The following is a 16,356-nucleotide window of genomic DNA, read 5'->3' on the forward strand; positions in this document are numbered from 1 at the left end:
AGTATATTTGCAGGGATTTGCTGAGTCTGTTTTCGATGATGGAAGAGGCTGAGGTGGGACACTCCTGCCGCACAGGTACCACGACCCCTTACATGACACAATTGCACACGAGTGGACGTGGTTTCATACACAGGCTGAAGTTTACTTTCCAAAGTCATCAGAAAACAAAGAGGGGGAAATCCCACATTCCTTCTCGTGATCTCGTGAGCAACCAGTGACATGCTACCATGTATAGAGGGGGTCACGGGCCTGGGGGTCCTCAATCTTTCCCACCCCAACTCTGATTCAGCAGCTTGTATGCAGCGCCTTTCGCAGGTGAAGGCGATGCAGTTATTACCTGTGTCTATTTCAGTTCTCGTATTTCTGCTTGTGGGTTGTTGTGGGGCCTGCCTCCTACGTCCTGTAAGAGAAGATAGGACGGAGCCCAGGGTGTGTGGGCCATCTCATCACAGAACCCTGTGCAGGGTCTCTGATGGAACCCGTTGCCCCCCAGTTTGGGGGGATGGGTTGTATCCCCCAAGTGGAGGTTTGAAATTTGTGTGGATGCCAAAGCCAGAGTGAAAACTCCTGGCAGGTCAGGTCACTGTGCTAAGGATGGGTGAAATAAAGAGCCCCTTCCCTGGGGCTGAGGAGCAGGTGTTTCTAGAGACAATTTAGAATACATTCAGTGGACGACTAAAATGCTCCAAGCAGTGCTGATGACAGTCTTGGACAGGCCTGTCCCAGGGAGAAGGAAAGAATAAAACTAAAAATGAGGGGACAGGGAGTGAGCAAGAAGGTTATCACAGAAAAAAGGATGGGCCAAGATATGTGCATGACAAGACGGCCCTGTGCTGCAAGGGGCCAGCAAGGCCTCACCTGGTCTACGCTGACCGCTCCCCTTCCACTCACCTTCACTCTCTGCCCAGGCCCCAGAGTCTCTCTGTAGTTCTGCAAACGAACACAGAGGCACAGTCTCACCCCAGGGCCTTTGCACCTGCTGTTCAGCCTGGGAGGCCCTTCTGCACTTACCCACCTGCCTGTCACCTCACCACCTTCCCTACTCATAGGACACCTTCTTGGGAGCCTTTCTCCTATCTCTCCTTTGAAACATCAGCCAGCACATCCCACACACCCCCTCACACACACTCCTCTCCACTGTTTGTCTTCATACCTCTTACCACCTTCTAATAAGCTTATGATCTAGGTCTTCATTTTGCTATTTTTCTTCTGATAATGTAAACTTGTGGGTAGGATTGTTTTTTCTCAGTGATTAGAGCATCCATTCCCATCCATATAATGGAAGGGAATAAAAGTAAACCCACACTCAGACCTCTCAGTCAGTGATTCTGTGGTCATTGTAGAGCATAGTAGGTGTTTCTATGATTTATGCATGGGCTTGGGAGCAAGATCACTTAATACAGTGATTCTCAGACATGAGTATGTACCAGAATTGGTCCTATGCTTAACTTTGGGCAGAATTCTTCCTGCTCACCCCCTAGACCTAATCCAGTAGGTCCAGGGTAGGCCTGAGAATCTGCTTTTCTAAGAAGTTCCTTGGTGGCTCAGCAGTAAAGAACCCGCCTGCAATGCAGGAGACTCCCTGCGAGGCAGGAGATGTGGGTTTGATCCCTGGGCCAGGAAGATCCCCTGGAGAAGGAAATGGCAACCCACTCCAGTATTCTTGCCTGGAGAATCACACGGACAGAGGAGCATGGTGGGTTACAGCCCATGGGGCAAAGTTTCGGACATGACTGAGTAACTAAACCACCACCACCAGGTAATCAAACCACCGACAAGTTCCCAGATGAGGCTGGTGCCACTGCTGATCAGGCTGAGAAGTGCTGATTCATCTCTCCAGGGACACATGCACACTGGGAGGGTCCCCATGGGTCTCTACAAGGGGACCAACTGTGACCTGCCTACTTTGCTTTCCCAGGTGAGCAGGAACATGTGAGATGGAGGGAGCTGCCGAGAGAGGCGTCCTGGCCGTGCTGGTGGTCCTGGCCGTGCTGGCAGGTAGGGACCACGGAGCTTGGTGGGATGTTCTGGGGTATCCTCCTGGAGTGGGCAGAAGGCACCTGGAGTGGGCCACTGGGGAGCGTGGCTGCCCAGAGATTCTTTGTTGAGCTCTTTGCACTGGGTCCCCTTCCTCCCTCCACTTTCTCCTGCCTGTGCCTGCGTGTGCTCAGTTGTGCCTGAGTCTTTGTGACCCCAGGGACTGTAGCCCGCCAGGCTGCTCTGTCCATGGAAGTCTCCAGGCAAGAATACTGGAGGGGGTTGCCATTCCCTCCTCCAGGGCATCTTCCTGACCCAAGCACTGAACCCGGTCTCCTGCATCGCAGGCAGATTCTTTACCACTCAGTGGGGTCCATTACCTGCCATGCCAGCCCTACTCCAGAAAGGTCCTTCATGTGCCTGTGAGCCCACAAGTCCTCCACTGCGGGGTCCTCGCCTTGGGAGACTTGCTGTGGTCCCTTCCCAAAGTCCATGCTCTTGTTAGAGCATTCCATTCTCCTGCCTGAACTTTCTCCTCTGATTCTACCTGGTCTTCAAGGAAGACCTGACTCAGCCATCACCTCCTCTCTGAAGCCTTCCTGACCTTGCACTTTTCAGGACAATCATCCTAGTTCCCATTAATGACAGAGTAAGGGGCCCATCGCCTGTGAGACCTTCTGGTCCTCCCAACAGCTCCTTCTCAGTCTGGAACTTTCCCAGGGTGTCATTCAGAATGGACTCCAGGTGTCCCAGGCCAGGGTCTCCCAGTCAGATTCTGCATTGCAGTAGATGGAGAGTGCAGACCCTGGGGTGCTTAAAGTAACCAGTTTATACTCCAGCTTTTTTTGACTATGTCTTGTGCTGATTTCATTGCTTCTGGTGTGTTTTTCTTGTTTTCCTAGCTAGTTCTAAACTCCTCAGGGTATTCTTACTGCAGTGATCTTAAGGTGCTGTATTGAAGAATATAGAAAACTGTGCAAGTCGTAAAGGTACAGCTTGATGAAATTTTACAAACTGAGCACTTTTGTGTATCAACAAGGAGCCCAAGAACGTTTCACAAATGTTTCTTTTAGCCTCTCCCCCACCCCTTCCCTAGAGAGACTGTTATTCTGACTTCTAGCTGTGTAGATATTTTGCTTGCTTTGTACCAAACACACCTATGGGTTTCCCTGGTGTCTCAGGCTGTAAAGAATCTGCCTGAAATACGGGAGACCCAGGTTCTATCCCTGGGTTGGGAAGACCCCCCTGGAGGAGGATATGGCTACCCAATCCAGTATTCTTGCCTGGGGAATCCCATGGACAGAGGCACGTGGGGGGCTTCAGTCCATGAGGTTGCAAAGAATCAGACATGACTGGGTGACTAATGCTTTGACTTTGATATACACCTATAAACTCTGTTTCAGAGGGCTAGATAATGTTGTTGTTGTGTTTTAAACTCTGTCCATGACAGCAGTGAAAACATAACTAAAACAGAAATAAAATAGTACAGGGACGATCAGAGTGTGTGAGGTGCAGTCAGGACTATTTCATAAATGTTGGTTTCGGGTGTGTTTACACATTAAGACAAGGGAAGCTGGCTCTGGGGTGTTAACATGTATTTGGGGACAGAGATGTTTGGACGGCCTCTGTCTTGTGTAGGGTGTTAGGCATTTTTTTAGGTGCTTGATGTGCATTTGCCTGTAGGCTGGAAAGAAGACATTTTCTCTGTTTGTGCAGAACTTAGGGACTCATGGGGTGCAGAGCTTAAGGATTCATGGGATTAGCAAACCAGGCTCCACCATATTTCCGGGATATGGCTCCCACATGACTTTCTCAGTCACAGTGGCAAAAACCTCTTCCAATGGCTTAGTGGGAAATTGTTAAATTCCATATCTACAATTCTTCTGAGCCATTTACCCTGGTGGCTCAGACGGTAAAGCGTCTGTCTACAATGCGGGAGACCTGGGTTCGATCCCTGGGTTGAGGAGATCCCCTGGAGGAGGAAATGGCAATCCACTCCAGTACTATTGCCTGGAAAATCCCATGGACAGAGGAGCCTAGTAGGCTACAGTCCATGGAGTCTCAAAGAGTCGGACACGACTGAGCAACTTCACTCACTCACTCACTGTTTTGAAGGCAGGATTGGATTGGGTTGAAGCTTGGGTGTGGCTATTCCAAGAGGGGAGAAGTTGTTGTTGTTCAGTCGCTAAGTCGTGTCTGTTTGCGATCCCATGAACTACAGATCCCATGAACTACAGCATGCCAAGCTCCTCTGTCCTCCACTGTCTCCCAGAGTTTAATTTATTCATGTCCATTGAGTCAGTGATGCTATCTAACCGTCTCATCCTCTGTAGACCCCTTCTCCTCTTGCCTTCAGTCTTTCCCAGTATCAGGGTCTTTTCCAATGAGTTGGCTCTTCACATCAGGTGGCCAAAATATTGGAGCTTCAGCTTCAGCGTCAACCCTTCCAGTGAGGATTATGGGTAAATTCTAGAGCCCCATGGTGGGTGGGGATCCATTGCAAAATTCTGACCCCCTAGGCGGCTTGAAAAGTTTTGGGTAGACTCCTTCTTTTTTAGACTTAGCTTTGAGTAGCTAAAGGCAGCCTCCATGTGTACCCAGAGGGCTCCTGCCAGCCCTCTCCTCTCCACCTTACACCCAGCGTGGCGGATTATACAGAACTTGATCATCCTGTTTCTTCACTTGGTGAATGAATATTCACTTGGAGCTCTTATGTGCCATTTAGTTGCAGGCACAGGGATGTGCAAAATCGGGCAGAGTCCCTGCTAACCAAGAGCTTAGACATCAACTGATAGAAAAATCAATATGAAATCACCACCCTGGCAAGTGCTTCACTGATTCAAAATCCTGTTCTGGATAATTTGACTTGTGTAAAGTGGTCTGGGAAGGCTTCCTGAGGGGGAGACTACTTGGCTGGGAGCAGAGGTATAAATGAGACTGGCTCTCCAGGCAGTCTCTGCCTGTGCAAAGGGAGCCAGAAACAGCTGGTAAGTTTGATAGATGAAAGATGGTCTGGTGGTCAGAGGGTGGAGTTGGGGACAAATGAAATGGATGTGAAACTAAGCAGGGTTTTAAGATATGATAATGTTAAGGATGATCTGGTCTATATTCTAAAGGGTGGAAATATTTTAAACAAAGTCTGGGGTGGGGGTAGGGAAGGGTACCTGATCATATTGGCGTGTTGAGATCTGTCTGGCTGCCACGTGGAGAGCAGTCTCGGGTGACGGTGGCGACAGTGATGCTGGCACCCCCTGCTGTGGGCAGCAGGATGCGGCGGGCAGCTCAGATCCACCTCCAGACCCTTCCTCACTCCTCAGTCTCCTTCTGATGGCCCAAGCCTCCTTATGGTTTGCTTTTTTTTTGAAAGTCTTTCTGACGTGGACTGTGTTTAAGGTCTTTATTGAATTTGTTACAACATTGCCTCTGTTTTGGTTTTTTGGCTGCAAGGGATGTGGGATCCTAGGGGCTTCCCTGCTCAGGTGGTAAAGACTCTACTATAATGCAGGAGGCGGGAGTTCAATCCCCATGTGGGGAAGATCCCCTGGAGAAGGGAATGGTAACCCACTCTAGTATTCTTGCCTGGAGAACCCTATGGACAGAGGATCCTGGTGGGCTACAGTCCATGGGGTTGCAAAGGGTCGGACACGACTGAGCGACTAACACTTTCTTTCATGTGGGGTCTTAGCTCTCCAACCAGGGATCAAACCCATACTCCCTGCACCGGAGGGCAAAGTTCAACCACTGGAACAGTAGGCAAGTCCCCCGCCTTGATATGCTTTGACTTCCATTTTCACCTTTGGAGCTGCCTCACCAGGGCCCTTCCCTTCCACCCCCTCCACTTTATTTACCCGGCTCCATTCTGCTTTTTTTCCTCTTTATTTATTTATCATTATTATTATTTTTTATTTGGCTATGTCTTGGTTGTGTCATGTGGGATCAAGTTGACCAGGGATTGAACCTGAGCCCCTTGCATTGGGTGGACCCCTGCACTGGGTGGACTAAGTCTTAACCACTGGACTGCCAGGGAAATCCCTCCCTTCTGCTTTTAATTGCCTGCTTTTCTATTCATTTCCAATGTTAAGTAACAGATGGGAGCAGGTTAGGGGTCTACAGGTACAGGAGGGAAGCTGGAGAAGAGGTGAGTGGAAGACTAGAGGGGTCAGTTTGGGCAGACCCGCTGTCCCCCCATGCATGGGAGACACCAGCTGCTACCCTAAGGGGCTGAGAAGAAATCACTGTAGAATGGTACTCATGTTCAGATCTATCCGTGGAGGACTGGAAGGGGCTGGCAGCTGGCCACGTGTTCCTGTGTGAGTGATTTTAGTTTTGCAGATGTTAGTGTGGTGGCAGTTCAAGCATGGGTTGGAAAAGAGTTTCCAGACACAGGGAATTTCAGAAGGGAGCGAGTTTTAAGAACCAAGAGCAGAGATAATGTGGGTACCGCGAGTACAGTGAGGTGACCTCCTGACAGACCAGGGAGAGTCAACAGTTTTGTGGGTTAGCAGCCAATTTTTATAGCCTCAAGACAAAGAAAATTCCTGCTGGAAGGTTGGTGTTAGGTGAGTAGTAGGGTACAATAGGTGAGCACTGGGTGGGTACTTTTGCCTAACGTGGGGTCAGGGAGCTGGTTAGTGATGATCAAGGGGGTTTTGGGCAATGGTTACAAAGGGGTTCAATCAGTTTTGGAGGTGACCTTGGTTCTGGCTCCACTTCTGTGGCCTTGGGGCAGGACTCCACAGTTAGGACACAATGAGTTGCAAGGGGAACTTCTCAATCCTGAGGGGCAGCCAGTCGTTTACATGGAGATGCTTGGTGGAGCGGGATTTGCAAAGCGGGAGGAGAGAAAGGGTCGGGGTGGGGGCAGGGCAGGAGCCCTGGATTCGGAGTTGAAGGCTGTAGATGTGACAAGCCTCAAACAAGTGGGTCAACTCCGGCAGGGGAGGACTCGGTGTTGGGTGACCCCCAGAGGTGGTCACTTCAGCGAGCGAGGTGGGTGGGGACACTGAAGGTTCATTCCCATGGCTCTGCCTGTGGTTTGGTCCTTTGCTGTACAAACTGAAAGAGCAAAGGGGAAGGTGAGGTTTTGCATCGAAATGGGGACTGTTTGATGACAGTTTTCTCATGTTTGTCATGTGTGGGGCAGGTTACACAAACCACAGCTGATAAGATGCAGGTGAGGGAGCAGTGAGAATTCAGGGCCTCACGTCACCTAAAATAGAGCTTCTGAGTCACAGGGCAGAGCTGGGGGGAGTCAGTTTGTGGTGGTAGCAAAGATCACTGGCAATGATGTCAGAGGGGTATAGTGATTAGGGTTTGGTGCCACCTGTTTAGCTTAAAGGCCAAGTTCAAATGGGAAGTCTCCGTTTGGCCCAGGTCCCTCCCTTGCTCTTGCTTCCCTACACAGTAAGGTCTGGACCCTCATGCATTCTTATTCCCACCTGCAGTCCACAGGGAATTTAAAGACTGTTTTGGAGTGTGCAGGGTTTTGGAGTGAATAACCTCCCTGGTGCCAGGCAGTGATGGGACCAGGGTTTCAGACACTTTGCTTAATTCTGTTGGAGTGGCCTGGACTGAGATGCTGGCAGGGCAAGCCTGGGTCTCACCCCCTGCCCTCCCACACCCAGCCCCGCAGGCTGTCTTCCAATCTGCTCGCACGGACCCGAGTCTGAATGGGGAAGGATGGTGTTATCGTAGTGTGGAGGATGACCGCGTGTCTAGTCTTTCTTTCCTCGCAGTGTAGATTTGGCCCTTTCTTTTCCTTTGTGCTTCTTCCTAAGATGAGATTCAGGGCTCATGGAAAGATCCAAGTTGGCACAGCGGCTGTGGCTTCCCTGGGGAATAATCTCTGACTTTTCTTCCTCAGGCTTTCCCCGCCCCTCCCCCCCTTAAAAAAAAAAAAATCCCATATCGGAGGGATTCTCAGATCAGAGAAATGTGCCCACAGTTAAGGGAGAAGACCCACTCTGAGTGGTTATTTGGGATCTTACTTTTTCTCTTTTTATCACGCCCAGAGGTAAAACAAAGAATAGTGATCATGTTTATCCCCATCTGGGATTAGTTTAGTTAATTTTGACCTTCTCTTATTTCTGCCTCTTTGAAGCCTGGGGGCCCCCTCCTTGACTCTACCTCGCAGGCATCTGGGTCCCTGTCTCCTGTCTTCTCCAATGGACCTGGCCCTGTGGTGGGCACGTCCCCTGCAGTGCATTCTGGGTACTTCAGTGAGTGATGGGCAGGGAGGTTCCTCCCCAGAAATCTTTCATACAGTAATTTGATTCCTTTAGAATCTTCCTTACACCTTGACCTTGTAAGATTGGAAGGGGGGGCGCCTACAGTTCCAGAAGGTGATAGGAACACGTAGTCTTTACTGATGGTGGCAGGCGTGGCTGAGAAGAAACCAAGGGTGTGGGCTGCCAGGGCTCTGTTTGCCATAAACTCTGAGATCAGAGAGGAAAGAGTGGGAAGAGGGAAACTTCAGAGTGCGAAGAACTGAGTTTATGTCCCAGCAACATCACTGTGCTCACAAGTCCTGAGATGTTGCTGGTCTTCATTTTTTCACTATTAAAACATAAGAGGGGTGCTTTCTCGGTGGTCCAGTGGTTGAGAGTCTGCCTCCTAATGAGGGGGATATGGGTTCAATCCCTGGTCCAGGAAGATCCCATGTGCCTTGGAGCAACTAAGCCTGAGAGCTGCATCTACTGAGTCCAAATGCTGCAACTACCAAAGCCCATGTGCCTAGAGCCTGTACTCTGCAACAAGAGAAGCCACCGCAACAAGAAGCAAATGCACCGCAGTGAAGAGCAGTCCCTGCTTGCAGCAGTGAAGACCAGTGCATCCAAAAAACAAAGGAAAACAAAAACACACACTAGAGGTAGAAGATGAGAAATCGAGAAGACTCTTGGTTGCTATGCAAGTTCTACTTTGAATTATTACTACATACATGGGAAAGTCTAGGAAAACTCTGGCCACCACTTTGCTTTTCCTGGTGATAAGAAAATCAACTAAATGACTGAAAGATTCTTGAGTTCTTCAGGAGCAGAACACACTCCGTGTTGAGTACCTGTGAGCTAGAGTGGTCTTGGTCCCCTCCCTGGGGAAGGCCAGTTAGAAGTTGTCATTTCAGTTAAAACCAGTGTCAATATGCATTTGGTGAGGGAAAAGTACAATGCTGTGAAAAGTGTGAAGGAAATAATTTTACTTTCCTCTATGATTTTCTTGGTTTTCTTGCAAGTCACATAATAGTGACTGCTTCCTGAATGCTTGAGTGTCATCGTAAGGGCTTTGCATGGATTGTCTTATTTGGTTCTTAAAACTAATTGCTGCGGTGCTGTAAATCAATCTTGGGTCTGCTCGCCCAGCACATAGCCAAACCAGACTGCTGACACCAGGTTGTGGTGAAGGAAAATACAGCATTTATCGCAGGTGCTGAACGAGGCAAACAGGCAGCTAATGCTCAAAAGACCCAAACTCCCTGATGGCTAAAAGGCAGTGTGAAGAGCGGAGGTCACAAAGTACATGAGCAGCTCATGGACATTCTTCTGATTGGTAAGAAAACAGGGTGGTATTTCAGAAATCAATTTTATCAGCCTTTTGGTTCCAACTGGTCTGTGGTCTCTGTGCTTGTGGGCAGCAAGCAGCTAACTTCTTTCACCTGGTGGGGGTTTTGGAATCTGCAGAACAACTCAAGAATTTGGCTCAGAACATTATCTAGAAGACTCTTGAGAGTTCCTTGGACTGCGAGGAGATTAAACCAGTCAATCCTAAAGGAAATCAACCCTGAATATTCATTGGAAGGACGGTTGTTGAAGCTGAAGTTACAATGCTCTGGCTACCTGACGTGAAGAGCTGACTCATTGGAAAAGACCCTGATGCTGGGAAAGATTAAGGACAGGAGGAGAAGGGGGCAACAGAGGATGAGATGGTTGGATGGCATCACCCACTCAGTGGACATGAATTTGAGCACACTCTAGAAGATAGTGAAGGACAGGGAAGCCTGGCGTGTTGCAGTCCATGGGGTGGCAAAGAGTCAGACACGACTTGTTGACTGAACAACAACAGATGATCAATAGCCTTGGAGGAGGAGTTAAGGGTCCTTGACTTTGTTTTATGGCTAAACTACTAATATTTTGTCTTGTTTGACTGTTTTCATGTGTGTGTGTTTTCACTTCTCTGATTAAATCTGTTCTTTTGGACTTGGGCAAGGCCTAGGAGGCTAAAGCTTTTCTTCAAAAAAGGAGGAGGAGGAGGTGAGGGAGGGGAGGACCTGTACCTGGGGAGACCCTGCAGCACCCTTCTGGGTTTTGGTACCAGTGACCCCCCTGGTTTACAGTGAGAGGAGTGGTCAAGGAGAAGTGTGATAACCTGCCCAGAGGGCCAGGACTTGCTCTGAAGTCCAGTCTTATGCTCTGGAACTACATGCTCACCTGTGGAAGTTTTAAACCTGACACTAGATGCTGTGAGACCCTATGAGGCTGTGAATGCCTCCCTCGAGTGTTCTCACTGAGGGATCCCGCTCTCCACCATCCTTCTATGTATTTTCCCTCTCTGTGTCTTCCCCATGGGTCTCTTCTCATCTTTGGAAAGATGACAGGTCTGTCCTAAGGGTGCTGGGGGAGTGTGGTGGACCATGATCATGGCAAGCTAGGATCTCCACTCTCTGTGCAAAGAGACACTTCCTTCCACTCCCCACTTTGAGCCTTGAAATCTCCTCAGAGGTGGAAATCATCTGTCTTCCCCATTTCAATGGGAGGAAAATTCCCACTTCATAGTGAGGCTGAAGAACTTAACTGAAGTAACAGAACTGGCCTAGTGGTGGCTCTCTGGACAGGCTGGGGTCAGATACTTGAGGGAACGTTCCCTCTGGAGGAGGGGCATTTCTTCCCCCATGCCCAATCTTGCTGGGATTTCCCTGGACTGTGGAGTTAGGGGCGAGGGGGTGTGGAAAGGAGGGCATGGGCATGGCTTCCTGTCCACTGGCAGCTCCTGGTTTACCGGGAGCCCTGGTGTTGGGACTAGCAGGACATGGAGTCTGAGCCATTGGATGGTCCCGACTGGTACACAGAAGGGCTACAGTGTACAGCTGACCTCTGTAGAGTCATCTCCTCACTGCCTGCAAACCTGGTTGTCTTTCAGCCTGTGGATCCAGCAGTGAAATCATAGAGGGCCCCAAGAATGTCACGGCCCTGAAGGGCTCGGAGGCTCGCTTCAACTGCACCATCTCCCAGGGCTGGAAGCTTGTCATGTGGGCTCTGAGAGGCACAGTGGTGCTGAGCATGACACCTAGTGAGACCATCATCACCAGTGACCGCTTCACCTCGGCGAGCTACCAAGAGGGCGGGAACTTCATCTCTGAGATGATAATTCATGACGTGCAACTCAGCGATGCCGGGCAAGTCAAATGCAGCCTCCAGAACAGCAACCGGGATGGAGCTGCCTTCCTTTCTGTTCAAGGTGTGTATGCAGGCAACTCTGCTGAGGAGTACTTGCAGTCCTCTGGGTAAAACATCAGGTTGCAAAGAAACTTCTGAAGCTCATGTCATGTGGGAACATCTAGGGTCAGCCTTCTGTTGGTACCATGCTTGGAATTATTCTGAACTGATGGATATTTTGCTGTTTATTTATCACCTCCCCCTCTCTCTCCCTTCTTCCCTGCCTTCCTTCTTTCATGTGTGGACTTGCCTTTGGCTGATATTATGCTTCTAATTTCTCTGAACTGACTAGTGTTTGTTGTTTTCTCATGTGTTTATTTCTCTCCTCCCTTCCTCACTGTCTTTCTACTTTATTTCTTCCTGCTTCTCTTCCCCTCCCCTTCCATCTTTCCATTCCTTTATTTTCCATTTTCTCTTATTAAGGCTATGAAAGAGGATTTTTTTTTTTTAAATCACTTTCCCATCTGACCAATTTCAGTTCGAACAGCTTTTCTGGAAGTGTATCCTGGAATTCTAAGGCCAGTTGTGGTCGTTTGTCTTTGACTTAGAGAGAGAGTTGACAATCATTGCCCTTTTCCTAGTTTTTCATATCCTGGCTCTGTTTCTTTACCTGACATCATGTATCAACTTTGAATCATGCTTTAACTTTTTCCTCTTTCTGGCTGAATTTTCCTAATCTCTTTCCTGCCCCTAGTGAGTCTTACAATCAAAGGTGCGTATTCACTCAGCCCTACTATGTCTCTTAGAGAAAATAAAACAGTAACAAAATTTATAACAATGGACAACTTACTTTTCTTTTTATCGTTCATTTTCATTATAGGGAAGTTGTGGCATCAAAGGTAATTTTGAGGTGCTGAAGATTATGCTACATAGTGAACAAAATAAAAGGATACTTTACAAGGATTCAGAATATCTTTATCAAAGTTTAATCATTTTGCATTCCTTGAAAATGTAACTATGTAATATTTATAGATGTATTGGAGCTTTTAGAGTTCCTGATTTCTATGGCAGCATCTCTTTTAACAGACTACATTGTGGCTTTGAAATTTTTTCTTATGTATATTTATTTGTTAGTTTAGGAGAAATTTCCGATGATTTGGTCTATATTTGCACTGCTATCAAATCAAGTTTGATAATGTTTGGTGGAGATACAGGTCTACCTATTTCTACTTGCTTATTTTTAAATTTAGCCAAATTGTTTTATCTTTACTTTTATGTGTCTTTGATTTTGTGTGGTTTAATTAAGGGTACAATGATATTCTCTAAAGAAGTGATCGTGTGAGGCTACCTGGATTATTGGCTTAGTTTGCACAATGAAATTGTTACTCGAATACTTTGTGGTAAAAGGAAAGAGCGCAGGACAAGGAATCAAAGATATGAGTGCTGGTTTTGTTGTCATCCCACCTTGGTGACTCCTGGAATGGCTCAATTTCTTTATCTTTAAAGTGGGGATAAGGCTCCCCGCTCACATCACAGGTTTACTCTGAGGATCAGACGAAAAACTGGCTGAGGGTGGTTTGAAGACCCCCATGCTCTGTCTGTTTCAGTCTCCTGCCTATGAAGCTGGGGGCCAGAGAGGTCTGGGGGTTAACAGCAGAGGCGTGGGAGCCTGGCTGCCAGGTCAAATTCCAGCTTTATCGCTAACGGTGTGACCTTGAACATACTACTTAATGACCTTGTGCTGTACTTTCCTCATCACAGGGCAGTTGTGAGATCAAAAGAGTAGGTCTATATAAACGCCTTTAGGTCAGCACCTGATTCAGAGCAATCTCCATGTAGTCATTTGCTATTATTTATTGTGTTCCCAATAGGAGCATGCCATTGCATTAGGCATTTAAGGAAGACTCAAAGGTAAGTGCAATAAGACACAATCCTGTCCTCAAGAATTCGAGAAGAGTGGATAGGGACTTCCCTGGTGGTCCAGTGGTGAAGACTCCACCTTGTGAAGGAGAGGACTCGGGTTTGATCCCTGGTCAGGGAACTAAAATCCCACATGCCACGGAGCAGCTAAGTCTGCCTGCCACAACTACAGAATCTGTGTGCCACATGAAGGATCCTGCAGGCTGCAACAAAGATCCTGTGTGCAGCAACTAAGACCCGACACAGCCAAATAAATATTAAAAAAAAAAAAGAGTTGATGCTGGAGCTGAAGCCCCAGTACTTTGGCCACCTGACACGAAGAGCCGACTCATTAGAAAAGACACTGATGGTGGGAAAGATTGAAGGCAGGAGGAGAAGGGGGTTGGCAGAGGATGAGATGGTTGGATGGAATCACTGACTCAGTGGACATGAGTTTGAGCAAACCCCAGGAGATGGCGAAGGACAGGGGAGCCTGGTGTGCTGCAGTCCATGGGGTCACAAAGAGTCAGACACGACAGAGTGACTGAACAACAACAACAACAACAACAACAACAAAGTGGATAATGCAAGGGCATAAACAACAGCGGTGCAGTGTAGATGCTGGCCAGTGCAATGAGAGGGGGACAAGGTCAGGTTCAAATTGTGAAGGGAGATGAGAGACTCAATGAAGTACTCTAGGTTGGCTCCAGGGAGCAGGTGCCATATGAGAGGTGCTTTGAAGGTCTGTAGAAAACAGGCAAAATGGAGAAATACCTCTGGATCAAGGAAACAAGGTCAAAGACATGACTTGCTGTTGCTATGCTTTTGGCATATCAGATTCTTTTTTTTTCAATATCTTTTTTTTTTAATTTTATTTTATTTTTAAACCTGAAACACTGTATTAGTTTTGCCAAACATCAAAACGAATCCGCCACAGGTATACATACGTTCCCCATCCTGATCCCCCCTCCCTCCTCCCTCCCCACACCATCCCTCTGGGTCGTCCCAGTGCACCAGCCCCAAGCATCCAGTATCGTGCATCGAACCTGGACTGGCAACTCGTTTCATACATGATATTACACATGTTTCAATGCCATTCTCCCAAATCTTCCCACCCTCTCCCTCTCTCACAGAGTCCATAAGACTGTTCTATACATCAGTGTCTCTTTTGCTGTCTCGTACACAGGGTTATTGTTACCATCTTTCTAAATTCCATATATATACGTTAGTATACTGTATTGGTGTTTTTCTTTCTGGCTTACTTCACTCTGTATAATAGGCTCCAGTTTCATCCACCTCATTAGAACTGATTCAAACGTGTTCTTTTTAATGGCTGAGTAATACTCCATTGTGTATATGTACCATAGCTTTCTTATCCATTCATCTGCTGATGGACATCTAGGTTGCTTCCATGTCCTGGCTATTATAAACAGTGCTTCAATGAACATTGGGGTACACGTGTCTCTTTCCCTTCTGGTTTCCTCAGTGTGTATGGCATATCAGATTCTTAAATCCATGTGGTTTTATAGCATCTTGCCAGAAGCTATGAATCTATAAAGTTGCCTGAACACTGCAAACGTGCATTTTTTAATGTTGATAATTACTGTAGCCTTTGGTTTTTAACACAGATGGAAGAACAAGCATCTAGGGAAGATACAGTCTTCCCCAAGATCGCGTGGAAGGAACCCACAGATTGAGACAGAACTGCATCCATTTAACCTGATTGTAATGATCTGAATGGCACTTCATTCAGTTTACTTCAAAAGACTGTTTTTTTCCCCTTCCCATGTATCCACAAGAAAAATAAAGAGAGCTTACATAACTGCATGTTGAGTCATCCAAAATCTATGTGGATGTTCTAGCTATCACCTTGTGAAAAGTGTTTCACACCACTGGATGACCTTTGTGAAAGCTCATGAGTGGGAAAAAGTGGATCACCTATACATACTGAAAAAGAAAATGCTTCAGATTGAGTGTTTCTATTTACTGCCCAATCCACCAATTAATCACACACTGAAATCTGGACCTCAGGTGTTTTGAGGGCCACTAAGACTGGCGTACAAAATCACTAAAGCAGCAGTATTCCACCCCAGTTCCTGTCTTCTTAAACATCTCCATCATGAAACAATGAATGAAATGAAAAGAATAAGCACAAACCCCTGCAGCCTGCAGAGGGACAAATCTGTTCCTCTCTCATTATATTTACAGTAATCCTTGAGATAGCTAATGTGCTTCACTTACTCTAAGACACTATCCAAGAAAGAAATAATGGGAAATCTAACATTTCAGAGTAAGAAGGGCTTTCAGAGCTGATTCCGTTCAGTCTAGTCTGGAAACTCCCCAGCGTCTTCCCATGTTCCTTCAGGGTGGTTTATGAGAATACATGTTTCCATAGTCATACTAAGATGTTACTGCCTTTCTCACGTGTTGTCATGAGTGTGCAGGGAGTTTCCCACTGTACACTGGGAAGGTCTGCATAATTTAGTGGACCGGCATTTTCCAAGTGGCTGATGTATGATACAAAATCATGCAAGGATAAAAGATCCATTCAAAGTGCCAGCTAGAGCAATGAATTCTAATGTAACAGAATAAAAGTTTATTTGTGTGGTTTCAGTTTATAGTGTGTGTGAAAGTCGCTCATTTGTGTACGACCTTTTGCAACCCCATGGACTGTAGCCAGCCAAGTTCCTCTGTCCATGGAATTCTCCAGGTCAGAATACTGGAGTGGGTAGCCATTCCCTTCTCCAGGAGGTCTTCCCAACACAGGGATTGAACCCAGGTCTCCCACATTGCAGGCAGATTCTTTACCATCAGAGCCACCAGGGAAGCCCTCCATAGTGTAACTAAACTTTAAGAAAACACTACTTGTCAAGTTTTGGTGTAGTATTAAAGAATAGCCATGATTATCTGAAAAGCCTCCTTACCACTCCAACCATATATCTGTGTGAAGTTAGATTTTCATATTTTCTTTATATAATCCAAAGAAAGCAATATATGCCAACAGATTGAAGGCAGCCACATGATGTTAAAGAGATTTGCATAAATAGAAAACAATGTCATTTTTCTTACTAATTTATTTTGGGTTAAAATATATTTTTCATAAAAATACGTTAAT

At 47.0% G+C, this 16,356-nt stretch overlaps 1 protein-coding gene across 4 annotated transcripts in view; it reads left to right on the forward strand.

Annotated features, from left to right (window-relative positions):
- The window catches only part of IGSF5 (immunoglobulin superfamily member 5), a 53,646-nt gene that overhangs the window by 2,027 nt on the left and 35,263 nt on the right, over positions 1 to 16,356 (forward strand). For 3 of the 4 annotated variants that reach the window (XM_055570379.1, XM_055570380.1, XM_055570381.1), the window contains exons 2-3: positions 1,919 to 1,998; positions 11,107 to 11,424. In XM_055570379.1, the coding sequence (XP_055426354.1) occupies positions 1,938 to 1,998; positions 11,107 to 11,424 (379 nt within the window). In that variant the 5' untranslated portion in view covers positions 1,919 to 1,937. Of the gene's footprint in view, positions 1 to 1,918; positions 1,999 to 11,106; positions 11,425 to 14,869; positions 15,061 to 16,356 lie in introns of those variants that run through there. The other variant, XM_055570382.1, reaches the window with a different exon arrangement.

The sequence above is a fragment of the Bubalus kerabau genome, chromosome 2, assembly GCF_029407905.1.
Source record: "Bubalus kerabau isolate K-KA32 ecotype Philippines breed swamp buffalo chromosome 2, PCC_UOA_SB_1v2, whole genome shotgun sequence".
In the NCBI taxonomy this organism is placed as follows: domain Eukaryota; kingdom Metazoa; phylum Chordata; class Mammalia; order Artiodactyla; family Bovidae; genus Bubalus; species Bubalus kerabau.